The sequence below is a fragment of the Trametes versicolor genome (assembly GCF_000271585.1).
Source record: "Trametes versicolor FP-101664 SS1 unplaced genomic scaffold TRAVEscaffold_2, whole genome shotgun sequence".
Classification (NCBI taxonomy): Eukaryota; Fungi; Basidiomycota; class Agaricomycetes; order Polyporales; family Polyporaceae; genus Trametes; species Trametes versicolor.
Genome location: NW_007360322.1, coordinates 3,049,007 through 3,075,251, shown reverse-complemented (window position 1 = coordinate 3,075,251; position 26,245 = coordinate 3,049,007). Strand labels below are relative to the sequence as shown.

Sequence of the window (26,245 nt, the reverse complement as noted above, 5' to 3'; positions counted from 1 at the left end):
GTGGGTGAAGCATAGGTCAGTGGTGATCGGCGTGTTGTGTGCTGGGGAGGAACATTGGACGCGGACTTCAAACCAATCAAAGTTTTGCCTGGTATCGGTCGCCTGGGAGAGCTCGAGGTACGGCGTGTAGACGTCCTGGAACAGGTTCCGGTAGTGGGTGGCTAAGTCTTTCTCGGATCCGTAGTAGGGCCATCGGTGGCGACGGATGGGAATGGAACCTCCCGGGGCGTCAGGCTGACGCCGCAACCAGAGGGCTATCTTGTCACTATTCTCCGCCATCATTGGGAGCTCGGGAACAGCTTCGATGCTGCACAAGCGCTTTTCACCGCTGTCGGCGAGCTGCACTTCCGCTATGCTGATGGCTTTTTTGTGTACCACTGTAACTTAGACTATTTAAGTCGACCCGGCCACCGAGCTCCCCAGTGCGCGAACACCTCGATGGATTGGTGCGGGTACATGGGCGATTATGGCGTCGTTTGTTCTCCGCCGAGGGATAAGAGTTGCCACGTTCATGGTGGGATATAAGAATTGACCTAGCATATATCATTAGCATATATCTGAGAGACAGAGTGACTACTTTGAGTTCTTACCAGGCGCTCGGTTTGATTCTTTTACGGCTTCAGAGGATGGTCATGCTGGAATAGCTGGACATGGGTCCCCGGCGCGCGGCGAAGCTTCGGCAGTGGGACATGGTGCATGGTGCGCAAGGTTGAGTGGAGTGCGACAATCAAATAGGAGGCGTGGGAAAGTGTGGAGGAAACGTAGGAATCGAAACGTGGTCTGCACCCTGGTCTGCAACATATGCTGCATAACACATTTGATAGAGTGTGCGCATGTCGCTCGGGAAAATGATCGCACTGTGAACAGATGTACAACGAAAGCAACACTATGTCCGATTGACTAGCTTCTCCAAGTCGTACCCTCCCGCGATCTGGAACTCGGACGTCCCAGAGCTGACCATCTTGCCCCCCTTCTTCGTCAACCGACCCTGCGCGCGCACAACCTGCTCCATGCGCTTCTCCGCCGCTGCGACATCCTGCTCGTCGTCGCTGCCCTCCGCAATGCGCCGTTTGTTCCGGTACGGCTTGGCATCAGCGGACGCGCTGTGGGCGGCGTCCTTCTGCTTCTGCCACGGCTTCGCCTTGGGTGCCTTCGCGCTCTTGTTGAACGCGGTAGGGGCTTCCCGTAGAGCAAACGCCTTCGCCAAATGACCGAGGTGGAGATGGCGGATGTGGAAAATGTGCTTCTCGTCCGACGGGTGGGTCGCGTATGCACGCATGTGTGACTGGAACGCTTTCCTCGCGACGTCCGCGTTCTGAAGAGCGGTGTCAGTATAAATGGCAGAGAGGACGGAACAGCACTACTGACTGGTTTGTTTCGTAGCACCCATCGTTCGAACGACAGCTGCACTTCTGTCGCACGCGACTCGTACTCGCTGCCTTTGCCACCAAAGCCCTTCCGTAGTACGGTGTCCATCGAGACTCCGTCCAACGTGACGTTCCCCTCTCCTCCCTTCTCGTCGCCCTGCATTTGATCCTGTACCCATTTCACCCACTCCGTCTCGCTCGGCGAGACAAAGCTCCACGCCTCACCGCCCTTACCAGCACGCGCCGTACGTCCAACTCGATGTACGTACTCAGTAGCACCGGCCTCCGTCGGCAGGTCGTACTGGATGACGGCACGAACAAGCGGAAGGTCGAGACCACGGGAGGCAACGGATGTACAGAGCAGGATGGAGTTGGGTGCGATGGGCGTCTTCGACGAAGCGGGGTTGGCCGAAAAACCCTTCAGGGATGCCAGACGGGTAGGCAGGGGTAACGAACCGTGTAGGCGATAGATGGAGGTGTCGGGGAGAAGATCAGACTTGACTTCTACCCGCTGTTTTACCAGTTTCTTTCTATTGGGCTGCTTAGGTGAGGATTGCGAACCCTCTGCGTCCGACGCGACCTCCTCCGCTTCTTCGGCCTCGGCCTCTTTCTCTTCTTCCGACGAACCTGATTCGTCGGCATCGTCTCCCATGGACGTCCCACCGAGCAGATTCCAGTGGAAGTCTACCGAGTCCGTACAACTCAAAAACACGATGATTTTCGTCCCCTTCTTGTTCTGGGACTGCGCAAGCAACGAGCGCACGAGCGCGATGAGCGTAACCAGGCGAAGCTTGAGCGGCACGACCACGTATTTCTGCGAGAGCTGCGAAGGCGGCGTGAACTTCTGGCTCCCGGGGACGATAGTCTGCAAGTCCGTCTCCGACGCATCCGACAGCGCTTTGATTACTATAGGGTTGGTGAGCGTCGTGCCGGCAAGCTTCTGGACGTCCTCGCGCATAGTCGCCGAACAGAGGATCGTGCGTCTTGTCCGACTCCAGTCCCACCCGCCGGCCTCCATGCTCTTCCCTTCTTCTACGGCCTGCACCGCTAGTTTCTGACGCCCGTCAAGCCCTCTCAAGATACCCTGGATGGTCTCCTCAAAGCCTAGCTCCATGAGTCTGTCGGCTTCATCAAGAACCAGCCACCGGCACTTGCCCACGTTGAACGAAGAAGTGTTCTGCAGGTGGTCCAGCAGTCGCCCAGGGGTAGAGACGAGAATGGGCACGCCCTTCCGCAGACGTGCCTTTTCGTGTGTCCGGTTCTCGCCACCGGTGAGAAGTCCCGAGACGAGCCAGCGAGTTAGGCGAGGCGCAGCGTCCTCCGCGTTTTCGTCGTGGGCCCGGAGTCGGAGCTGGAGCAGCGCTTCCAGTACGTCGGATATTTGTTTCGCCAACTCGCGCGTAGGCGCAATGATAATCGCGAGCGTGCCTATCGAGCGGTCGATATACGACAGCTTGCTAAGTGGTAGGAGGTCCTGGAGGATAGGTAGCAGGAAGGACAGGGTCTTTCCGGAACCCGTTTGCGATTGGATGAAGACGTCCCGCGCTGCCGGGTCTTCCAAAGTGGGCAGGAGCGCGGGTAGAACACTCCGCTGGATAGATGTCGGCGCCTCGATGCTCATTTTGCCGGCCAAATGTGCGACGATGAGCGGGTCGAGCCCAAGCCCGGTGAAGGAAGAGGAGTCTATGGGCGCATTGCTCGGCTTTGCGAAGGCGCTGGAGGAAGAACGCGGGGCATGTTGTTCGATCTTCGGGTTCGACGTGAACAGTGAGGATATGATTTGACCAGGACGAGCAGCGGTTGCAGCGGCGGCACGCTCCTGGTCGTGCTCTTCATGTGCGGCGCTGGGCTCCTTCCGTGGCCGTTTTGCGGGACGGGCTTCAGCCGCGTGAGCAGCGCCCTCGTGTGGTGCAGAAGAACGAGACGGCTCGGGGCGCGTCTTGCGTTTGGCTACTCGTTTAGCTTTCAGCCTGCGGGCTATGAGGAAGTGGCTGAGGGTGGATGTGCGGGAGACTTACCGGTCCGTCCACCGCCCGCCTTTCTGTCCTTGGCCTGCTTTCGACTTCACGACGTCCTCTGTCGCAAAGTTGAGAACAATGTCGTCGTCCATGGCAGCTGAGCAGATGCGGATGCTCAAAGCGAGATGGGAGGGGAGTACTCGAAAGATCTTTGCCTCGCGAAAAGTATATCTTCAGCGCTCCCGGTACGCGGGCGCTAGCTACTGAACGCCCGCTTACATAACATGTCGAGAAAGCGTAACATACGGAGGGGCCAACGTCCTCCGCGGCGCACTCGAGCAGACTCCAACACCCCCATGGCACCACACGCACCGAAAGACGAGGGCGCGCAGCCGCCCCCACCCATCACGCCCGGCGGGACGTATAGCATCCAGGTGAGCCCGCCATCGACGACGACGGCGACCGTTGTTTAGCGCCACAGCCAGCGCATGGCTTACATGATTCACCCAGACCGTCTCCGTGGGCTGCAAGCTCTACATCCGCCGCCCCGGCCCCGACGGTCAGGAGGAGGAGCGGCTCGCTGAGATCCTCTCCATCCGCGACAAGCCCGTCAATCCCTATGTTTCGCGTTTGCGCGCGGAGGTCAAACAGGAGGAGCCACTGAGGCCCGAGGAGCGCTTGGAGTTCTTTGTCCACTGGGACCAGTTCAACAAGCGCCTGGACGACTGGGTCTCCGGCACCCGCCTCGTCCTCAGCAGGGACCTCGAGTGGCCCCGCCCGAAAGCGTCGTCGGCGACGAAGAAGGTTGTGGGCAAGAAAACCCCCGCGAAGAACCAGCGCCAGCAGTCGCTCCTCAAGCGGGCCGCCACCGCGAATGCGCTCGCCGTCGGCAAGTCCGTAAAGACAGAGCCCGGCACTCCTGGACCATCCACTCCGGCGTCAGCGCGTGCGAGCGCGTCACCCGCGCCGTCCATCGGCCAGAAGCGGAAGAATTTGCATGAGGACGAGGACGAGGAAGACGAGGACCTCGATGCCGATGCCGAGGGTGAGATGGACGTCGACGCGGAGGGCGAAGTGCTGGACCTCGACGGTGGCGAGACCCCGCAGGCTCCCTCACCACTTTCGGCCTTCAGCAAGGAGCAGGAGATTGAGAAGCTGCGCACGTCGGGGTCCATGACACAGTCCATATCCGAGATCGCGCGCGTGAAGAACCTGAACCGCCTGCAGATAGGCAAGCACGAAGTGGACGCATGGTACTTCAGCCCATATCCCCAGGAGTACGCCCATTTGCCCGTGCTATACCTCTGCGAGTTCTGCCTGTCGTACTACGGGTCCGAGTTCATGCTATCGAGACACCGAAAGCGGTGTAACCTCCTACATCCGCCTGGCAATGAAATATATCGCCATGAAGACATATCGTTCTTTGAGCTCGACGGAAAGCGACAGCTGGGATATTGCCGCAACCTCAGCCTACTCTCTAAGTGCTTCCTCGACCAGTGCGTAATCTATCACGTCCGAACTATCTAGTGCACACTAACACTTCGCTTCCCTGCAGCAAAACGCTATATTACGATGTAACACCATTCTTGTACTATGTCATGGTACGCTCGTTCCTGGCTCTTCCCCTTTTCGCTGCCGATCGCCTAACAATCGCCGCCTTTGACAGTGCCAACGGGATTCCTCCGGCTGTCATATGGTCGGCTACTTCTCCAAGGAAAAGGAGTCCGCGGACAATTACAACGTCGCCTGCATCCTCACACTCCCGCAGCACCAACGGCATGGCTACGGCAAACTCCTCATCGAGTTCTCGTACGAGCTGAGCAAACGCGAGGGGAAGCTCGGGAGCCCCGAGAAGCCGCTCTCCGACCTGGGTCTACTCGGCTACCGTGCCTACTGGGCAGAGACGATCATTGACCTGCTCATGACCACGACCGAGGACGTTAGCATCGACGATATTGCGCAGAAGACCTCGATCACGCATGCCGATGTGATGAACACGTACGTCTGCTCCCTCGCTCTCGAGTCGCCGCTGCGGATTGCTAACAAACTTTCGGGCTCCTGCCTCCTGTGCGCGGGCCGAACAGATGCACGACGCTGCAGCTATTCAAACACTTCAAGGGGCAGCATGTAATCAGCATTCCAGAAGCGGTCCAGGAGAGGTACAGGAAGGCCAAGGAGAAGCGGAAGAGGCGGATACACCCCGAGTGTGTCATCTGGAAGCCCCCGGTCTTCTCTCGAGATCAGTTGAGATTCGGTTGGTAGCCCTCACGCGCGAGCAGATCCGCGCGGGGAGGTGTCGACCGATGGGGACAGGGCGTGCTTAGAGGGCCGCGTGGGCGGCACGGACAGACGGACGATGTGTGTCTATAGCGTGTATTTTGCGTACCGTGTATGAATACGACCCGGGCGATAAAAATACAGCGGCCTGCGCGCGCGCACCCGCCAGAAACGACTGCCGCAACGAGCAGTCGCCCCCTGTCTCCTGACCGCGGCCGCGCACGGCGCCATGAGTGCCCGACGTGCGCAGTGCCCCCCAGCCCCGCGTCCCCCGCTTCCTCACTACGCCGCGACGCCGTCCCCCTCCGCCTCGGGCCCTGTTCCTGGTCGCCGTGACCGCCTGCGCAGCACCACGCCCGCGTCCTCCGACCCAGAGTCCCGGTCGAGCATCGCGAAGGACGAGTCGCCGCTGCTCGAGCCCGCGGAACTCATCCCCAGCCCAGACACGTCCCGCGGCGTGGCCGCTCCGCTCCCCGCTATGGCATATCCCTCGCCCTCGCCCTCGTCTTCGTTTTCATCTTCGCCCGAGTCCGCGGACGTGGACGCGGATGCGGGCCGGTGCGGCGCGTCGCCGTCGTAGTAGTGGGAGTGCTGCAGGAACTCGCGCCGCTGGAGCGTGGGCGAGCCCGGCTGCGAGGGCGCGGGGGAGAACGTGCCGACGCCGGCGAGGCGCAGGTTGCCCTCCTCCTCGGTCGGGTTGCGGAAGTAGGATGCCGGGGGCGTCGTGTGCGGGAGGTTGCTCTGGGCGTGGTCGCCGCCCTCCGCGTCGGTCGAGGGCGTGGGTGTGCTGTCGTCGTGCACCACGATCGCCGGTTTGTTCGCGTGCAGCTGCTCGGCGTTATCGAGTTCGCCGCTCGTGGACGCCTTCGTCGCGTCGATAACCCCGAGTGTGCGGGCGATCACGTACGACGCGACATCCTTGGAGCACCACCCAGGTTAGCCGTGCCCCTCGCCGTGAATAAATCGAAGAGGTACGCACAAAGAGCGTGAGGAGGATGAACGGGAAGATGGTCGCGAACGCGAGCACACGGAACGTCGAGGCGGCGCTATCGACCCATGATCCGGATTTGTAGAACACGAGGTTGTCGACGTAGAGATGCCAGAGAGTCTGCGGGACAGAGAGGACAGTCGAGCTCATCGCCGCGTTCAGTCTGACGGCGGCGCACCCGAGAGACGGCAGTGGATTGTTGCAGCCGACGCTCCGGCGTCTAGCGCGCCTCCAGGGAACCACACCCGGCCCGGGCGGCCGGACAGTTGTGGCGCGAACGTCGTGTCCTCCCCGAGCGGGAGCTTGAGTGAGAGGTACGGGAAGCTGCCATGCTAGTCGTCACCGGTTCATCGGTGTGTACTCTTCGCCTCCAACTACCGTGCAGTCGCGAGGGGCACACGAGGCGTTGCGATGCGCACTTCATACATTCACATTGCGCTATGCAAAAAAATCGCAGGAGAGGAGAGGCGGAGTCTACTATACAATTTACACACGGTATACCGCGAAGAACGCCTAGAGTCCATATAGCTAGCCTATGATTCCTGAGCCAGGGAGAGATGCGGACGGAGATGGCACATATAGATAACATGCGAAAGTCTAGTGCGAGGGGACGGACAAAGCGGCTGAGAAGAGCAATGCGAGGGGGCGGGTAGGGAGGGGGATGGGGGTGAGAGGGGGAGCGAAGCATGCATGGGGTGGGGGCATGAAGCAGGGACATGACGACGGCGACGATAGATCAGCGGGCACACCAGACGAGCGGCAGAGCCCCGCTCAAGGGTAGTACACGCTCGACGGGAACACCACACCGTCCGGGCGGACGAGGATGATCGGCCTCCGCTTCGTGCTGCCCGACTCCGGGGGGAGACAGCCGAGGACCTCGGTGCACCTCACCTCCACGTACGGCGAGGGCTCCGACCCGAAGAACACCGTTACCGGGTCTGTCTTCGAGTAGTTCTCGCCGTACAGCGTGAGCATCTTCGACGCGTGCGGGTGCGGCTTGGCAAGCACCGCACGTGAGGACGCGCAGTTGCTCTTCGGGGCCTCCGCCGCACGGTCCGGCGGCAGGTACTTGACGACCGCTGGGAACGGCGTCACCGGCTTGGACGGGATCGGGAACGACCCGCTCTGCGTGTTCTGGCTGTCGTACAGCACGGGCGGCACGTAAAAGTTGTACCGCACCTGGTCTGCAAGGCACGCGCCGCACAATCAGCGCTCCGCCGCCGTGATGCGACTCGTTCCAAGAAGCACTCACCAGTGCCGACAATCGTCCACACGCTCGTCTCGCCGATGTCCACCTGCCAGAGCGCGCCCGAGGACGCGCCCGCGTCGCTGCCCGAGCCACGGCGCCCGCTCGACGAGCCCGCGGATCCGGCGGACGTCGGTCGCCTGCGGCCCTTCTGCGAGACGGGCTTCGAGAGGCTGCTCCCGCTCGACGAGCCGGAGCCGCGCTTGCCCTTCTTGACGCGCCCACCGTCGTTCGACGGGAACTCGGACGGGTCTGGTGACGTGGGCGCGCTGCTGCCGGCCGCTCCAGAGCCGAAGTAGTCTGCAGTGCCCGTGCTCGACGTCGGTGTCGTCGCGGTCGGAGACGCGGGGATAGCGTCTGGCGAGTCGCGTGACGGTGGGGGATTCCGCCATTGCCGACCCTCGAGCGGACGGAAGGTGTTGACCTTCTCGCCTTGGCAAGAGAGGAACGCGCCACTGATACCGGTGGTTGCAGGCTCGGGTGCGGCCTTAGCGGGGTCGAACACCTCAAACGCGATCTTGTGCAGCTGCGAGACGGGGTCTCCGCACACTTCGCCGACCGCACAGTAGTGGTCTGCGATGCCCTTGGCGCCGTCCTGCAGGCCGCCACCGACGACGGTCGTCTGGTGGTCGACCTTGCGGATGATGAGCACGGGGCTCACCACGCCAGACGTCAAACACTGAAGCACGACGGTCTGGTTGTAGTACACGGGGATCTGCGAGCCGTTGTTGGTGAAAGGGATCGCGTTTGGCGGCGGCGAGGGGTACTCCGGTTGAGGCGGAGGTGGCGGGGGCGAGTCCACGCCCCCGGCGGGCTTGTTGACGTCCACGATGTACATGATGAAGGGATCTGACGGCGGAGCACCTGTCAGCGTGAAACGAGCGGCCGCCACAGCAATGCTCCTTACCCCAACTGGCCGTCCGAGCGATGAAGGAAGGCGTTTGTGCGCGCGAGCGCTGATCGAGACCCATGAGCGGCGCGCCGTCCGAGCCCTTGAAGGATGAGCCGGAGCCCGAGACGCAGAGGTACTTTGTCGACACCGTCTGCGACCGCAGCCGGTGGAACAAAGAAATTGTCGAGCCGTGATTGATACACACTATGGAAACAAATTGCGGTTTAGCCTTGCTTTTCCTAGTCACCGCCACCGCGCGACCCCCGATGGGCGGCCGCAGTGCGGGCACACGAGGGAGAAGCTGCGACTCACGTTCGAGGTTCTTTGCGCTCTGCCGCTTCTTGCTCGGCTTGCTGATGACCTTGATTGGGCGGCTGGGGAACGTGCCGATGACACGCTCCGGCTCGTCGTCGGACGAGGGCGCCATGATCTTGACGAGCGCCTCGACCTTCTTTTTCTTCTCGTCCACGTCCGAGATGAAGAGCTGTTTGCCGACGCAGCGGCCGATGTAGGTCGTCCCGGTCGGGGGGTCGCTTACGTCGAACGCCTTGCCGGTCGCGCTCGTCCACTCGATCGAGCCCTCCTGTGGCGCCGGCTCGCCCGAGATGGAAACAACGACGCGCGGCGGACAAAGTTTGGGCTCCTCGCCCCGACGCGTGACGTCCGACCACCACGAGTTGCCTATCATGATCGCAGTCGGCGGCGGGCAGAGGAAACTGGCGGGGCATCACACAAACACGTCAGGATCTCGGCCGCTTCGGCGACGGACAATGCAAGGCGAAAAAGGACGCACCGCTTCTCCGTGCCGTAGGACTTTTGCGCGACCTTGCTGGACATGACAATGACCGTGCGCTCGCCAAACGCGAGCCGGTTCGGCGTCCGGACGTACTGATCCAGGTAGGGGCTGTGCGAGAGCGCGCGTCCGTTTAAAAACCGCATACAGTCAGATAGCGGTCGAAACATACCGAATAAAGGTCTGCAGATCAGTCGCAGCGCCCGCGCCGTTTAGACGCACACGCGACATGGGGTCGTCGAGCCCGGGCATCCGCAAGGGGAAGTCCACATGCGGATTGGGCGCCATAAACGAGGGGATATCGTCGTAGGGCGAGTTGTGCATTGCGTGAGGGTTCACGCCCCGCATCAAGTCCGGACTGTGGTTTTGGTGGAGGTGCGACGGCAGCGATAATGGCGGGATGACGGAGGGCGGGTAGCGCGAGTCCTGTTGCATGCGGCTGAGACCGCGATCTTGGAAGGGCGGCAAAGTGGTCGAGTTAAAGCCGAGACCGAGGCCGGAGTTGACGTTGATGCCGTTGTATCCCTCGTCATTGTACTCGGAGGCGTAGCTGCCGGTGCTGAGGTTGGACATGCGGCGGTCGAGCACATCGGTGAAGTTGTGGCCGGAATGGAAGTCCTTGGGTTGACCGTTGAAGGGGAACGCGGAGGACTGCTGGAGAGATCCGACAGAGTCGTTGGGCGTCAGCGGGGATGGCTTGCCGCTAGAATACGAGGAGGGGAGGCCGCCCATGAGGTCGTACGGGTTGGGGCTCGGGTTGTGGAAGTGGGGGAGGGATTCGGAGAAGGGGCTCTGGGTGTACATGGAGTCGACGCCGAGACCGTAAGAGGAGGACATGGAGGAGGACGTGCCGCTGCGGAAGCGCTGGTTTGATTGTCCGGAGAAGATGTCGTAGCCATTGTGATCAGAAACGTCCATTGGGTCCGGACGGTCGAGCACATGGCCGCTCATGCCGTGGTGCGAGGACTGGTGCTGGTGGGAGGGCGTGGAGGAGAGGTCGCTGCCATTCGACAGAGAGCCGTACTGGTGATCGAGGTCGTTCTGGGGGTAGAGCGGGTGCTGGGAGGACGGGGGGAAGTCGAGAGACATGCTCCTGTCGCGGGTGCGATGGAGGGAGGCGGACTTGAGGATATCTGGGCGGCAGGTCAGCGGGTGCGGTCGGGCGGCGTGCGCGGGGAGAAGGAGGGAGCAGGGGCGGGGAGGGGCGGAGGAGGGAGTGGCAGAAGAGGGAGGAGGGGAGATGGATAGGCGGAGAGCAGCAGTCGCTCTCCAGACGCGATCACCCATTACATACCAAATTCTGATCGGCGTTCGGTGCTTGCCGAAAGCGGCAGCCAGGCAGCTTGGGCCATCTCTCTTCAGTCGTTGGAGGTGCGTCCCCGAGTATACTCCTGCCATTGACCTCCTCGTCAGCAGCCGTACGCATGCATCACCTGCGCCCATTTATCACAGCACTCACTGTCCACAACAGGCGGCCGGCGTGATCCAGACGCAGTGATCCTTGTATCTGCCTTCTGCGAGGGGGCAGGGCAGGAAGCAGCAGTATGGGCGGCGTGCGCAGGGGCAGCGGGGTCGGCTAGCAAGAGCCTGTGTCGGAGGGCGGGGCGGCAGATACAGGCAACAGCCACCCCGCCTGCGCTCGCGCTGGATTTATACGTTGCGCGCGCGTGCATTGGAGGGGATTCCCGCGGAGAGCAGTTGATGGATTACCCCATCTTCTCGACTCTTGCGAGGAACGCCTGGACGGATGCAGCAGCCCTGGCTTCTTTGGGTTCAACGTCCGACATACGCTTTCCGCCCGTGCATCAATCATCGCTGTCACTCGCCGTCGATTCCATCTCTCCCCCCATCTCTCCACCGCGTCCCACACTCCGACCCATCGCCAGATCTCGCGTTCTCTCGAATCAGCCCCCGCTCGTGGCATTTCCATACCGTGGCATCCCGTCCCTCCTCCCTCCTCCGTTCTTTCTCTCGACCCCCCGTCCCGAACCTCGCCCCGTTCCTCCCGATTGGCCCCTCCTCTTTCGCCCTCGTCTTTCCTCTTTCCAGCCCGGTGCCGCTGACGTTATCCCTCGGGCCAATTTCTAATTCACTCCTCGCACGAACCCGTCATCTCTGCATCCCACCGTTATTTCCTCCTTCCCAACCAGTGCACACACCCGGACGGCAACCCCGGTTATTCAGATTAATTGTCCGATTCTGCACCGCTGCCCTGCCGGCATCCTCGCCGCTCGCCTCAACACGCCTCCGCCGCACCGCTTCGCCTTCCTCCTTCGCGTCTCGCAACCGCGCCCGCGCGCCGCTCCACTCCATGAGTCTCTTCGCCTAGCGGCCTCAGCCCAGGCGCGATGCCCGAGCTTAACGTTGATCACCGCAGGCAGCAGTTGCTCGCCGCCCGGTCGAGGTCCTGCCTCCACAGCCAGCCCAGCCAACTACTCCCGCCAATTCACTGTCGGCAGAACACGCTGTCTCTAATACGTTCTGCCATATGCACCGACCGTTGGACGTGGACGCACGCCCCAGCGGTGCCTCTACGCCCGTGCAATGGTACGATCGACGACGGCCGCTTTCCTCTATCTGCCCCCGCCCCGCCGGACGCCCTCCGTCACATGCGCGCTCTCAAACAAGCCTTGTTTCCTTCGTGTTCCGCAGAGCACTCCTGATGCTCCCCGCAGAAGACCTGCTCAGCTTCGAGACGGGGTTGGCCGGAAGCCCGTGCATAGCAGCATAGTTCAGGCCATCGGTGTCTATCGCTCGCCATATGGCACACTGGCTTCGGGCCCTCCGGCTTCTATACCACCCGCTTCTCCTCCTGCCCTGCTGCGGAGATGAGTAAGGTCCACCATTGCTGCAACGCCTGTTCTTGGGGACACAAGAAGACATACCGTCCGCGTCTACCCACGTCGAGTAGCGGTCAGATCAGCCTCCCTGCCGTACTAACGCAGCGCGGGGCAGGCGTTAACTGGCAGGCCTGCGCTTCTGTGCCTTACCCGCCCGTGTTCGAGCGGCAGACTTGGACGTGCAGCCTCCGAGGAAGCCGCCCGGTGGTGCTGCGCAGGGCGCAGACGCGCGGCGGGGAGCTCGTAGCACGCTGCAGCACGACGCCCCCAGAAAACAAGCACCTGTCAGGATGACGAGCACCCACCGCATTCAGTCGAATGGCGGCCGGCGAGCGCGCGGAACCACGAGATAGCACCCGACTGCGCATGCATGACCCGGCCCCGAAGCTTCTCTGAGGAGAGAGGGAGGATACTGAGGAGGTGCACGCCCCGCCAATGGCCACAGGCGACGGGCCATTGGCCGGCGGCGTCCCTGGCGAATCGCGGCGGAAGGATTTTTGTGTGCCCACGCTAGAGGGCCCGCGCCGTATGCCTCCCCAGCGGGGGAGGCCTGCGAGTGGCTGGAGAGCGGGCTTCGCGTGCCTCGCGCAGAAGATCCCGATAGGCTATTGCGCGCGCCCGTCCTGGCGGACACGGGCCAGGAGCAAGCGGAAGGGCCGAGGGAACGCGGGGGGTGCTTTTGAGCACGGCCGTGTCTATCAGTGCGGCCCACCCGATCGGTAGCCGGCAGCCTCGCAGATCGCCCGTGCTCTCAATGCTGGTGTGTCCTTGCGAGCGCGCTCGCCCACATGCGCGCCGCCCCGTCTGGGAAAACACGGTCGGGCGGAGGGGCGGAGGGCGATAGGTTACGACGGGAGCAGGGGTGCGCCGGAGGACGCGTTCACGCACGAGTATCTGGCCCGCGATCGCGTCCGATGGCGCGTCCAGGGGCAGAACAAGCATTGCTCCTGCTGCAGCTGGCGCACTGCTGCAGTGATCGCGCCTGCGGTCGAGCGAGGAGGTCAGCATGATTTGTACGGGCGCATTTGCTTCCGCGACCCAGCGGACTAGGCTCGCAGACGCCCGCGTCGATGGCCCTGTCGCGGAAGAATCTGATATGCCGGATGGGGCAGGCGCGATCAGGCTCGCGGCGGGTGCCGGCGGTGTCCTGGGTCGGGTCGAGCTTCGAGCGCACCCACCGCACTCTGTCGAGTCTGGAGCTGGACGCTGCGCTGGGCCAGGACGCGCAACACAAACCTTGTCGCGTCCTCGACCACGGCCACGGCACGGGTCCGCCCCCGCGTCTGCCCCCGTCCCGCCCCCTCGTTCCGCGCACACGCACGCCCTGCTCGCGCTCGAGCACGAGCGCGAGGATCACGAAGGCGTCCGAGGGCCCTACCCGGCGCTGCGGGCCCCCGCCGTCGAAGCCCTCCCAGGCCTGCTTCGCGGCTGCCGGCGCGGCCTATGACGCCAGTGCGTCACGGCGTGCGCCTGTCATGCATTCATCCCCAGACGCGGGCCCGCCATTCAATGCAGCGCGCGTGCGCACAGCAGGCAGTCACGGTGCCCAGTCCGGACTCCGCAAAGCCTCCTTGCCCTTCGCGCCTTCCCTCCGCAGGCGGCAGCCCCCTCGCGATTGGCAGCTCGACTTTGCCCGCCCAGGGCGGCCCTCGCCCGGCGTCCTTCTGCCGACCGCGGCTCGCGAGCTGCCAAGCCCGACCGTCCGCAAATGAAGATGGAGAAGATGCAGCGGGCAGCGCGGTATCTAAGCGGGCGTCCGCGCGCGTGCCGGGTGCAGACGCACAATCACTGCCAGGCACGCGTCCGCACTTGGATATCGCGACTCCCAATCCTACGCCGACGGGCGCTGCGCCCGAGGGGTGCGCCGACGACTCCTGCTGACCGCTCTCCACTCCGATCCACCCTCTCCATCGCTGAACATACTTAGACAGCGCGCGCGGGAGGCCGTCCAGGGCTGATGCAGATGGAGGCCTGGGGCACTCACGTAACGCGCAGTCGGCGGCGGGTGATGGCCTGTCGAATTTGTAGCCTGTCCGGCTCGCCAAACACCTCCGATCCTCTGGCAACTGTGCGCAGATGATGGGCGGCAGCCAGTGACTCGCTATGCCTCTTTTCGCCTGGCCGGGCGAGGAGACAGGAGCAAGGTAAACGCGGCTGCTGACGCGCTGACAGATGGACAGGCTGTCGCGCAATGATTAAAACAAACAAACGCAATGTCGCACACCGGCGGTAAAGCACACGACACTCCGCCGGACGAAGGTTTTGGCTCGAGCCTTGGAGGCCGGCGCGGGCTGCACCGCTCGCACCACAACCACCCTCGGGCTGTCGACATCGCAATGCGGCACCATACGCGGGGCGCGATCGCGAACATATCGCGCCGCCCCTGCTGCAGCATTCCACCGCAGTCGTATCAGCCTTCCGGAAGCTGGTGAAGCGACGCGTTCTGCGGTCGCGACCCGTGCCACAGCGGACGAGTCAGGAAGGTGGGCGCGCGCGCTCCGTGCACGTCGCTGGCCACCGCCGCCGATGCGGGAAGCGCAGGCCGCCGCGAAGAAGGGCCACCGCCCCCCGCACCGACTAACCGCAAGCAGCGACGGCGCGCAGCGCAGATTCCGAGAGGGTGACCGCATCAGGGACCGGGGGTATGCGGCGGTACAATAGGCAGCAGGAGTAGTCAGCGATTACTGGACAGATCGGGGTACGTACGTCTGTAGGATACGCATCAGATGATGGAATGGAGGGACCCCCGCCCTGCCGGGCGCGTTGCGCGTCGTCGGGCGGCGGATGTAGCGGTTTTGCGCTCTCTCCGGCGAGCATCGACTTAGCACTGATGTCTGCGCCGTTCCTTGCGAGCGGCGGCGGACGAAGTACAACTGCGGTGGCACTAGCAGTGCCCAGTAAATCACGGTGTCTTCAGCGAGTTAGATAGCCGTATCAAAAGCTTCCGCGGTAGAGAGCAGAGATCCGCAGATACTTGTGCAGCATGTGCTCCGACGCCACATTGATGCCTGGGGGAGGAGGGTCCGAGGGACGTCAGCCGCGAACAGGCATTGAGATGGACAAAAGACGGCGGACCCTGGACTAACGCAATAGAGCGAATCGCGAAGCTTTGGGGACGTCAGATTGAAAACCGATGGGTGACTGGTGCACATTGCGATGGCACCAGAACGCGAGCGGGAGAACACAACCAGGGTCGTGCGCCCAGTCGCCCAGACGTCCCGGCAAGCATGTTGGTGGGCGCGCAGAAGACGCCGGGGCTGAATGGCTCGCGTTTGTACGTCACGATGACTAACAGAGGCCGAGAGATCCTAAGGCTCCGCCGGCAACGCCCGAGGCTCTAAGAAATGAAATCCTCGTGCAGAGCTCGCACACAACAGCAGGGCGCCGGCGAAGACGAGAAGCAGACGGTCGTGCGGCAGGACCAGGGGTTCGAAGGAGGTGGAGCAGATGCGCCCGTAACGATACCCGCGGACATGGTGGAGGTCGTCACCGAGCACGGTACCGACCCGTTGTGCTGCAGCTTGCGCGTAATCGCCGCGGTGAGCGGTGAACGGTCTCTAAATGAGCTAGACGAGCACGGACCCCGCACCACGCAGAGAGCACGCGGCGGGGCCTCCGTCCTTCTTCCCGATCACCGGAGAATACGCAAATGGCGAGCGAGTTTCCAATTGAGCCTCGGATGGCATTCACTGCTCTCGAGTGATCAGCTCGGACGAGAGGAATGGGGACCCTGGTTCGCGACTCGCTCACCGTAGCGAAGGGGGAACCGAACAGAGACGCCGGTGTCCTATACGCACGAGCGACTGCCGAGTTTGCGTAGATGGGCTAGAGCGTCACTGCCCCTATTCGTGCGAGCTTGACAGCTATCGAGGAACCGGGTCAATGCGGCGAGTGATCGTGCGCTGTACTGCGGATGCCAGGTCAACGCACGCCGAACCTAGCTACTGCCTAGCAACCGACGTCAGTATACGCGTCGTTGAAGCTACTTCGGGCTGTGTCACGTACTGCGCGAGGCCGCGAGGCTCGGGCATAGAGGAGAGGGCAGATCAGCTGCAAGCTCGACGGGCATGACGGACTTTCACGGCAAGGTCGCCGCTGTTTCGAGACGGAACGTCGAGGATCCGGGACGACTGTGGTCAGTTACGCGAGATGCCCCGCTCAGCCTGGCCCTGCACAAGATGCTGTCATGTAGACTTCAGAACCTCCGTACGCCGTTTTCAAACCGTCAGGACGATGGTGGATGATAAAGCTACGTCATGGATGCTAGAACATACCTGACAGTCTGGGCTTACGAGTCTGGCGGCGAACGATGCCGAGAGCACAGCTATAATCTGCGCACGACCAAACCCCTAAGACAGTTTTTTAGGGTCCCTGTGCAGGTTGGAGGGACGTAGAAGGGCTTCTCAGGTTGAGGAACATGCAAAAAAGTTGGGCGAGACATCAGAGTACGAACCAAGTGGCCGAGAGCGCCCAAGGTGGCGAGTTTAGAGTTACAGAGTTGTGTCCACAGGCGCCCATAGTCGGGCTCCCACGTGTCTGCCGGGAATCTGCCTCGGCGCGATGGCCGCGCTGGGAGGACACCTGCGCGACGGCGACGAGCCCGTCCTGCTCTCTCTCGCCCACCACTTCCGACGACGACGGCGCACATCTCGGCGGCGAACCCTGCTCGGCGGCCCCTGTCTGTCTCTTCTTTGTCACATCATCTATCCGACGATCCTTGTGCTGTCTGCTCCTGAACATACCCAGGCTATCTCCGAACACACTCTTCCAGGCAGGAGTCCTTTGTTGGCCTACTCCTCGAGCGCAATCTCCCTCTTCCATTGTACACCATGTCTACAACATCATATCGGCTGGAGACTCCTCGTCCGCGCCCTCCACCATTACCGATCAGGACGCACGACTTGCGGAACTCGAACTCTCAGCTGCGAGGAGGCAAAAAAGATGCTGTAGAAACACTCCTTTATGACCTGCCGTCGCCCACCCTTGGGTCCCCTACAAGAAACACCCCGCCACCACGCTTAACCTCTCCAACCTCTCCCACGAGTCCCCGCTCCAGAAGTGCAGCCCGAGGCCGAAAGATGACACCACCACCCTCGTCCAAGCATGCGAAGAATAACCGGTCTGTAACCCCGTCGCGTCCGATGCGCAGTGAGCTAGAAGAGTTTGCAGAACGCTGCCGCGCATGGTGCGACCTTCCGCGTCCCTTTGACGTACGCGAGAGCTTAATTTTCCGTCATAGGTACTATCAGCAGGACGACGATGCTGGCAGACTGATGACACAGACTCTCGCGACTCTTCCGCCCTCACAACGCGCCCCGTTTTCTCGGCTGCAGGCTTCCATTCGCTCCGCCTACCATGCAAGCGTAAACGCGCGGCGGGACGCTGAGTTCAAGGCTCACCTGAGCGCTACGAAGCCGGGCGGCTCGCTGATGCCTCACTCGCGCGCGGATCCCAGAGGGGTGCTCGCCAAGAAGGAGCGGTACGAGCGGTTCGACCGCTTCGTGCGAACGTGGTGTACGATGGGCATGCCAGGAACGAAGCCGTTCTTCCAGGGCCTCTGGGCGGTCATGCGACTGCAGGTTATCCCGCAGGAGCTCGGGGGAGCGGGTCCGTTCAGAATCGAGTGGGAAATCGACGACGCAGTGTTCAAGGAGGCAGGGTAAGCGCGCATCGCTCTATCCCCGCCGTTTGGCTTCGTTGATCACGCTTCGGCAATGCCCGCTCAATAGCGGCAAAGACTTTATGCTGGAAGCTATAGACGTGCTCAAAGGAGTATGTCTCCTTACTGAAGAGACCGGTAACGAGTCAACTGACGCACCGTGATAGGTTCTCGGGTTCGACGAGACGGCATCGCTCAGTCGTTCTCCCTCGACGAATAGCTCCGTGCAATACAATGCGTTCACCGCGCTGTCTCCCATACACTCTCGGTCACAATCACAACCTCTCTCTTCTGAAAGTGCGACGCCCACACGTGCGCAGAAGACCCCGCCAATTACCTCCAGGACGCAGACGAAACGTCCCCGCGCACCCAGCGATCCGTTTATGGACACATCCACCCTCTCGACATCCTATTCCTCCGCCAACACTGGCTTCTCCACTTCGGGGTCGTCGGCTGCAGAAGAGCCCCTCACCCCGATCACGCCCAACGCAGAACTGGACGATCTGTTCGCGCGCCGGCCCCCTGCCAGCGGCCGCGACTTCAGCGAGACAGACGTATACATGCGGACATGGACAGCACCAGACCTACCGAACCCGGAGTTCTTGACCCTGCTCACCTTGTTCCCGTCATTCGTCGCCCGAGCCACGCTGCCGCGCTTCCCTGTCACGAGTGCGTCGAGTCGGACAGCCGACATCGAAGAAGGCCAGGCGGTCAATGGCGAGCACGACAAGCTCAAGGTCGGTACCGGTACCATGTGGCTGGGCAGCAAACGGCGCACGGATGGCTGGCAGGGCGGGTGGTGGACACGGCTCAAACTGTGGTTTTCTCGGGTGTTTTGTTAGGCGTCGCGCTACCCCCTTCCCCTTCCTTCTTTCCACCCGTACTATGCGTCTCCCGATCGTCGCTTGTATATCGCTACCGCGCCTGGAGCGTGCGGACGATTCTGGTCGAGCTCGTCCGTGTAGATCGTCATCTTGTAGGGCGATTGGAGCCTTGGACATTGGACCTTGGTCTGTCACCGAACCTCCCGCACTGTCGAATGCAGTTTGTAGTAGCGCAGATATCCCCGACAGGTACATACGCTGTACTATTACCGACGTGTCGATATTATTCGCTATGCTATGGTCATACTCTGAGAACTGCACCGGCGATGTGCGTACGATGCGACTAGAGCGGTGGTGGTGCTGCCTTTCTCTCTGGACATGAGGCGTGTTGCGCGCAGCATTGCAGGCGAAAGTGACGTACGGGGAGCACGAGGAGAGGAAACAGGCTTGTCCAACAAAAGTTGGTGATACAAATGAGGAAGCCGTAGTGTTCGTAGACTGAGCTATGTCGTCGCCCGCCCGCTCACACCACCGGCTGCCGCAGGGCCCGCCGACCAATGGCGTCCCCCACACCCGCCCCGGACAAACTCACGCATGAGAAACCGTGCACCGTTCCCCGGGCTGATCATCGTCAGACGACCTGGCACGATTAAATGCCTCCCCGCGATCTTACTGTCGCCGAACAAATCGAATGCGAGCGCACGATGGATCTCCCCATGCGCGTCGACCCGCCCTGCCCGACCGCCCGATGCACATGTGACAGGTTCTGTCCTGCGTCCCACGCGCACGGTGGGTGTTCCCGATTCCCGGGTGGGCGAAGGCTGCGTCGCCGGCTTTCACCGTTAGACTCGACGCTCGAGCGGCGTAGAGTTGCCGGTTCGAGCGTGTCTGCCTCCATGCGGCAGGCCGGCCCCAGCCCTGGCGACGTCGGTGCCGGTAGCGGGTAATTTTGGGCAACCAGCTGCGCCCCCGCGACCTTGACTGCGCCCGCCCCGCCGATGGCGTGCACACCGCCCCCGACTCGGGCTCCGACGTGTCCGACCGTCTTCGGCGCGCTCACACCAAGCATAGCGGTCGTAGTGGGAAACACGCGCAATTGGGAGGAGCAGGCGTGCCTGGGGAAGGAGCTCGCTTATTGGTATGTTCATATCATTGGATGGAAGTTGAGAGTGGGCCTTCCGTCTATGGTCCTATCGTCTGGAAGCTTGCACATTGATCATCCGCCATAGCCGTGTGGTTCATGCTTCGCGCGCGCTTCGCACCTATGCATCTCTTGATAGGGGGCCACCGACCCCGGGCCTTCCGGTGGGACTGGTTTCTCCCGTGTGGCTTGAGGGTACGGCAGAGCCCTTGCACGCAAACTCTGAGTTGACTCTCGTTACAATGACGTGCGAGTGATTATTGATATGATGTCTGCGGGCGCCGGTCAATCATCCTCCAAAGCTCGTAAGACGGTGAGACATGGCGCACTCTCTCTTACATATTATCAGCTGCCATCGGGCTCTGTGGGCGAACAGTGGCACATCGTGGGCTGCACGACGGATATTGGACAGGACGTGTCGTTATCCGCTGGCGGAACGACTCCCGAACCTCGACGGTGGTGTGTCCAACAAACTACACCGCCGGGGTGTTGCCTAGCACCGCCATTGCATTCGTCCCCCAGAGCATAAACAGGGCAGGGGTGGCTTCGCAGGCTCCAGTGCCTTCCTGCCAGTGCTAACCACCCGCCGCATGCCAGTGTTGTGCCTGAGCCCGTCGAGAGCCCTCGATATTCCCAGCGTCATGTCAGATTGGGCCCCCGGTCCACCGGCAACTACGTTGGCGGGGGCCCTGTGTGCGCGCGCTCATGCGCGCCCCCTCGCGGGGTAGTCGATGTGCTGTCTATGCGCCTGTCGCGCTGTCGCGGAGGTCGATCCGCTACTGCTCGAGATCAAGCGGCGATGACGTAGCCGGGGGTGGGCGTGAACGCGGGCTGGCAGCTCGGGCGTTTTAGTCATTCAATGCCAATTCCTTGGCAGGCTGTGGGCTCACCTTACTGCGCGACAGCTGCGAGCGGACGGTGTAAGGCTGCCGGTATGTTGTATGGCTGCGAACAGCGCTGAGCACGGAGGTCGCGCGCGGCCATGCACCCGCCGAGGTTGCAGCGCAGACTGCGAGCTCGGGCGGCTGCTGTTGCCCCGTGTGTAGCTGACATTGCAGCGTTGTCCCACGCTCGTCTGATGTGCTCGACTGCCTCGTCGCCGTGACAGGAAGCCCGCGGAGCATGGTCTTCTTGACGCCCGTTTCGCCCGCCGGTCTCGAAGGAACGGAACGCCGCAGTCACTTTACGGACACTGTTTAGCTGATGCATCAGCTGCTCCGAGGATACCTGACAGTACGGCCCATGCGGTCATGATATGTATGCCGTCAGTACATGCAGCGGAGTGGAATCGTCATGTCTGGGATGCGTAGTCGCAAGGAACGAACAGGCAACGAACTTTCGCGTACCTCGGGAGTTTCCCCAGATTGCAGCCTGTCTCATGATGACAGTGCCGAGATCCGTGCAGACCAAGGCAGCTCTAGTCGGGAACAGAATCTTGAATCTTAACTTCGACAGATGCGGTGGCATGACAGCCTGTAGTGCGGCTCGGAGGCATTACAACATATCTGTACTTTAAAAGTGGGCGTCAGCGCGTGCACACGTTCTGGCGTATTGAATACCGATAGACATACCAGCCGGGAACACGATCGACGGCAAGCATAAGGATAATTGAGGAAAGAAGCGGCAAAAGCGAACGAGCGGGGCCCGCGACCCCAGTCCACGGAGTCGGGCGGGCAGGGTGACCCGACGGAAAGGAAACAGCGAAGAGGCAAGAGCCCCGACTATCCATTCCGTAAATCCCTCGAAAGCGTGGACAGCGTGAGACGTGGGATGCGGTTGCACGATAGAAAGACACGAGAGCAGCAAAGCATGGGAGAGCGTGAGGAGGATCGACGAGTTGGGCGAACGCAGAGCATGAGCGCGCTAGAAGTTGCCAGAGAGAGCGGGGTAAACGGAGAGTACCGAGGAGAGTGAGGGGGGCGGGGGAGTCGGCATGCCGTCAGCGGCGCATCTGCAGCGCCGCCACGGTCTCCTCCAAGGCACGTTTCTCGTTCCTCAGCCTAGCATAGGTTTGGAGACCCCCCGTCAGCAAGAGCAGGACTGGGCGGCACCACACAAGCGCACGCACCGCTGCAGCTCTTCCTCTAGTTGTGAAATCTTCCGCCCTTTGATCTCTGCGCTCTTCTGCGCCGCCTTCTCCCTCCGTTCGAGCTTCGCGACATACTCTGGGATGCTCTGCAGCGCAGCGAGGTGGGAAGCGATCGAGTCAGCGGACAGTGCTCCCGCTGTCATGCCCCCGCCCACACCATCTGCCACCGATATCGCTGTCGGTGCCGGGGAGCCCGTTCCTCGTGCGACGCTGGCGGCACGGAAAGGGTTCTCCTGCGATACGAGAGCCGACAGCAAAACAGGAAAAGAGGCGCATCAGGACATCGCCTTCGGCATTCAATAATTTTATATGCATACCGGATCATCCTGCAATGATTGCCATTGCTGGATCCTGCTGGCGGAGTCCAGGAGCTCTGGGCCCTTGCCCTTCGAGGCAGTAGGCGACGCGAGCATCTCTTGCAGAAGAGCCCTGCCTCGCTGCGACGCCGATGGCCCAGCCCCGGCCCCAGAGACAATGTGTGGCTGGGAACTCCCCGGCGGAGTCAGAAGCATGCCGGGGTGGGCATCGTCGTCGTTCCCACCGGGAGTAAAAGTGCGCGAGGTACCCTCTCGTCCAGGAGTCTGCGGGGCGACCGGTGACCATGCGCCACGCTCAGCGGCCGAGGCGCGCGGCACCCTCGGCGACCAGTCGGGATGTATGCGCGAGGGTCCGGCTCCGATGTCGGCGACGGTTACTGGAGAGCCTATAACGCTTCGTGGTGGGGTCGTGCTCCAGAAGTCTTCGATAACGGAGCTCTCGTCGTCGACGGGCGAAGTCTGCACCGCTTTTGATTCCATGTCTTCCATCTCGTCCTCGGTGTCGATGGAAGTTCCGACATCGGAGTGAGCGTCCGCTGCATGTCTTGAGAATAGGTGCGGATACTGTTTGTTCTGTGACAGGGAAGGAGGGGCGGCATGGCGTGGAACATCAGAAAGGCTCTGGTTGGAGGAAAACTGAGAGATCCCTTCGACGTCGTTGTGCACCGATAAATCGCGGGAAGATGTGAGCGAGGGGTCACGAGGAGTGGCCTGGACATCGAGGAGAGCATCCTGTATGCTCTTCAGACGAGCCGCCTTCCTGTCGCTCTGCGCCGCTCCCTTGCTATCGGGGACAGGCTGTGTCCGCTGAGAAGGTATGGTGCTTGGTGTGAGACCGTTCGACCCTGCGCGATTGCTGATAGTATTGTCGACGCGTCTGTGTTTCACAGCGCCTAAGGGTCCAGATAGACAACTTGAGCTCGGCGTCGGGCTTGGCGTCCGGGGACGTTTCTGGAGAGCTGCGGCAGCAAGGGTTGGTGTCCGCGAGAAGAGGGCCCGCTGTACTTGCGAGGGTCGTTGTGGGGTGACTGAGGTCGACATTCCAACTGCTGGTTTCTTGGAATTCAACACAGAGCAAAGCGTCTGGTTGTCCTCCCAAACTACGGATACCTCACGGTAAGCAGCCGTATGAATCGTGATCAATGATTAAACGCTCAACTAAAGAACTTGCACTTCTCGGGATCACTGCTATTCTTCGGGCAAGTGAAGAATGCTCTAAGGGTGTAAGCTTCAGCTAGTCGCTCGGCACTAGTTGGGCTATGATCGGAACATACCGTTCAGGATTAGCGAGGGTGTGGCTGACCAAACGCTTCGCCAGTATACGATGGTAGCAAACGATTTGACCTTGGTCGTTCACGGGCGACACATCGTTGACAAAGGCTTCCACTGAGTTGTTCGAGTCTTGAGACATCCCGCGTGGTCGGCGATGATGATGGTGGAGATGATGGTGGTTGAATGGGTGGCTATATGCGCGTTATATCTAGCCACACCCATTACCGCAGTGAGTGGCTGCTGCAGAGTTGTTGCAGAACTTACCAACGTGCTACCGAGAGAAGCCAGGAGGTTTCCGGATCCGGTTACCCCTTACCCAATATGGCAGGAGCGCGTCACAGGTCCACAACTTAGCCGCTCGGGGAGGACCTCCTCCCGCTGCTCTCCCGCCCTCTCCCGCCGTCTCCCGCCGACAACAGCGCCCAAACAACCACGTAGATCGCGCCAATCTCACTCGTAACGCAGGGCACCATGGCGGCCATCGAATCCCGCATCCACGTCGATACCCGATACTTTCCATCGGCAGAACTTGCAGTTCCCGCTCTGGCTGTACAGACCACGCGTCTCGTGGACACTTACATGCTGTGGGTCGGCACAACCGATGTCGAGCCAGATCAGGCAGAGACTGCACCGCTGCAGGGTTGTCTTGCCAAGGACTGGGCTTGCGCCATGCCGGTAAGACAGACGGTACGTCCAAGTACTCTTGTTACCTTGTGCACCAATGGGCCTGAGGCAACCGGACGAGTGTGATCGAGTCGACTGAACATTCTTGCACATCCACCTCCATAGTCAGGCACGCCCGCAGCGGCCACGCCGCTGTACCGCTCATCAAGCTCGGAGGCCGCGTTATCCATGGCACAGCGTCTCGGTGATTTTTCTGCGCTATTTTGCACGCTCGACATGCACTGATCGTGTCCGTCGCCACCACCCCACGGGACTCCTTCACGCGTCGGCCGTACCGGAGCAGCTCGCCGCTTCAAGAAGCAGATCTTTCTATCAATCGATGTACCGCCGTCGTTGGGGTCGATGGGGCAGGAGGGGAAGTTGCTGCTTGCGATTGAGCGGGCATTGGTGGATAATCTCAAGTCTCACGAGGCCGCAGGCGATGCTTGAGGCGCGGTAACGAGCTTCATGACCGCTCTATGTAGCGCACAATGTATTTGTCACTAGTGAGGCAGAATAGAGACGATAAGGCCATCGATAGGCCAGCGACGACCGGTGTAATGGTGGAGGGAGTCAGGAGGAGGTCGGGTCGTCATCTGAGTTGGATCTCGCGCTGCGTGCTCGGCGCTCTCCACGATCGGGGCCTCGTTGCCCTCACTCATCGCTCTTCCTCCCGTCCTCGTCGTCCTCCACAGCGAACTCCCGCTTTCCTCTTTCCACCGCTCAGAGGGCCGCATCCACGCCCATACCCGCCGCTGTCCTGCGCTTGTTACATGTCAGAACCCGAAACACTAGCCTACATGACCGGCACAAACGAGGACTTCGATCTCCCCCGTTGGCACACCCAGTCCATGCACGACAACCTCTCTTCCTCGGCGCAGGCGGCCCAGTCGGCGGCACAGGCGTCGTACATCTACCCCCAGGGCCCGCCACCACAAGCACCGAATCGTCTGCCGCCCATCCACCAGCCGCCTTCAAGCTCTTCAAGGCAGCCCCGCATCAACCAGCTCCTCGATGAAGATCAGCAGTACAGTCTCAACACGTCTCCGTACTCCACTGGTGGACTGGCCCGTAGTCTCTCGCTGGGGAATTCGTCGAACGCTTCATCGAGGGGACGTCGGCATCATCTTCAAGATGACCTGGAGGGTGCGTTCCATGTAGACGGCGACACGAGCCAGAGACACACACCGCAATCTCTCTATCCGCCGCCCATTGCCTACCCCGGTGCTCCGCAGGGTGGAGGATCCAACTCGGCCGGGTCTGCGGGTGCTGCTGATCCGTATCAGGATGCCTATTACGCCGGTCCTACGATCCACACGCCCAAGAGAAGCCAAACGCAGCACGATTCTAGCTCGTCGCGGGCCCCCCGGTCTCCGCATAGGGCTCCGCAATCCAACAGTCTGCTCGACCCGTACTCGCCACAGCAGTACTCCTCGCCGTCATCGAACTCTTACCCGTACTCGCCGACGACGGAGCAGAAACCGTTCATCGGAGGTGCGTATCAGACAGGCGAGCAGAAGCCGTTTGCGGGGAGTGGCTACCAGACGACGGACCAGAAACCGTTCGCCACGAGCGGTTACCAATCACAAACCCATTCGCGCTCGCACTCGCAGGTCAAGCGGGAGGCGGTTTCGCCGCCAGTACCCGCGTATTCGCCACAATCCGGTGGACCGCCTTCTCTGTACTCGGGCGGCTACTCCACGGATACCACCAGTCCCGCGCCATCTGCGAATAGTCTATCGGCGCAACGGCACCCCCGCAGACATCCGTGTCGCAACCGGCGACGCCTTTGCGTTCAGTCACTCTCCGCACGGCTCGGCCCAGTTTTTCGCACAAGAACACCAACCTATGACTGTGGAACCACCACCGCCGAAGCGCAGAGCGTCTGGCCTGAGACGTATACGTGATCAACGGGACTT

The 26,245-nt window shown here is 61.6% G+C and overlaps 9 protein-coding genes across 9 annotated transcripts; 5 read left to right on the top strand and 4 right to left on the bottom strand.

Moving 5' to 3' along the window:
* Positions 1-886: 886 nt before the first annotated feature.
* On the bottom strand, positions 887-3,477 carry TRAVEDRAFT_69399 (DEAD-domain-containing protein; the record flags this gene model as incomplete). The annotated part of the gene is made up of 3 exons (XM_008036359.1): positions 887-1,315; positions 1,369-3,337; positions 3,386-3,477. 3 exons carry the CDS (start codon positions 3,475-3,477, stop codon positions 887-889), a joined length of 2,490 nt encoding a protein of 829 aa, XP_008034550.1.
* Positions 3,478-3,681: 204 nt separating this feature from the next.
* Positions 3,682-5,628, top strand: TRAVEDRAFT_161633 (histone acetyltransferase ESA1; the record flags this gene model as incomplete). Its single annotated transcript, XM_008036358.1, has 5 exons — positions 3,682-3,759; positions 3,836-4,821; positions 4,881-4,926; positions 4,992-5,323; positions 5,410-5,628. 5 exons carry the CDS (start codon positions 3,682-3,684, stop codon positions 5,585-5,587), a joined length of 1,620 nt encoding a protein of 539 aa, XP_008034549.1. The 3' UTR covers positions 5,588-5,628.
* Positions 5,629-5,675: 47 nt separating this feature from the next.
* Positions 5,676-6,740, bottom strand: TRAVEDRAFT_69397 (uncharacterized protein; the record flags this gene model as incomplete). The annotated part of the gene is made up of 2 exons (XM_008036357.1): positions 5,676-6,520; positions 6,582-6,740. 2 exons carry the CDS (start codon positions 6,738-6,740, stop codon positions 5,885-5,887), a joined length of 795 nt encoding a protein of 264 aa, XP_008034548.1. The 3' UTR covers positions 5,676-5,884.
* Positions 6,741-7,161: 421 nt separating this feature from the next.
* On the bottom strand, positions 7,162-10,585 carry TRAVEDRAFT_142202 (LAG1-DNAbind-domain-containing protein). The gene is made up of 6 exons (XM_008036356.1): positions 9,694-10,585; positions 9,522-9,632; positions 9,041-9,444; positions 8,744-8,932; positions 7,843-8,685; positions 7,162-7,774 (listed from the first exon to the last, which is right to left on the bottom strand). Exons 1-6 carry the CDS (start codon positions 10,470-10,472, stop codon positions 7,362-7,364), a joined length of 2,739 nt encoding a protein of 912 aa, XP_008034547.1. The 5' UTR covers positions 10,473-10,585; the 3' UTR covers positions 7,162-7,361.
* A 2,328-nt stretch (positions 10,586-12,913) lies between these two features.
* Positions 12,914-14,073, top strand: TRAVEDRAFT_69395 (uncharacterized protein; the record flags this gene model as incomplete). Its single annotated transcript, XM_008036355.1, has 1 exon — positions 12,914-14,073. Exon 1 carries the CDS (start codon positions 13,432-13,434, stop codon positions 14,071-14,073), a length of 642 nt encoding a protein of 213 aa, XP_008034546.1. The 5' UTR covers positions 12,914-13,431.
* A 2,906-nt stretch (positions 14,074-16,979) lies between these two features.
* Positions 16,980-19,163, top strand: TRAVEDRAFT_26669 (uncharacterized protein). The gene is made up of 4 exons (XM_008035394.1): positions 16,980-17,546; positions 17,601-18,020; positions 18,091-18,133; positions 18,188-19,163. The coding sequence occupies exons 1-4, from the start codon at positions 17,440-17,442 to the stop codon at positions 18,860-18,862; spliced, it is 1,245 nt and encodes a 414-aa protein (XP_008033585.1). The 5' UTR covers positions 16,980-17,439; the 3' UTR covers positions 18,863-19,163.
* Positions 19,164-21,924: 2,761 nt separating this feature from the next.
* TRAVEDRAFT_43662 (uncharacterized protein) lies at positions 21,925-23,802 on the bottom strand (the record flags this gene model as incomplete). The annotated part of the gene is made up of 5 exons (XM_008035700.1): positions 21,925-21,985; positions 22,054-22,160; positions 22,392-23,491; positions 23,551-23,606; positions 23,666-23,802. 5 exons carry the CDS (start codon positions 23,800-23,802, stop codon positions 21,925-21,927), a joined length of 1,461 nt encoding a protein of 486 aa, XP_008033891.1.
* A 332-nt stretch (positions 23,803-24,134) lies between these two features.
* Positions 24,135-24,776, top strand: TRAVEDRAFT_113826 (uncharacterized protein; the record flags this gene model as incomplete). The annotated part of the gene is made up of 3 exons (XM_008036354.1): positions 24,135-24,360; positions 24,457-24,531; positions 24,631-24,776. 3 exons carry the CDS (start codon positions 24,135-24,137, stop codon positions 24,774-24,776), a joined length of 447 nt encoding a protein of 148 aa, XP_008034545.1.
* A 350-nt stretch (positions 24,777-25,126) lies between these two features.
* Positions 25,127-26,233, top strand: TRAVEDRAFT_43661 (uncharacterized protein; the record flags this gene model as incomplete). The annotated part of the gene is made up of 1 exon (XM_008035699.1): positions 25,127-26,233. The coding sequence occupies one exon, from the start codon at positions 25,127-25,129 to the stop codon at positions 26,231-26,233; it is 1,107 nt and encodes a 368-aa protein (XP_008033890.1).
* Positions 26,234-26,245: the final 12 nt, after the last annotated feature.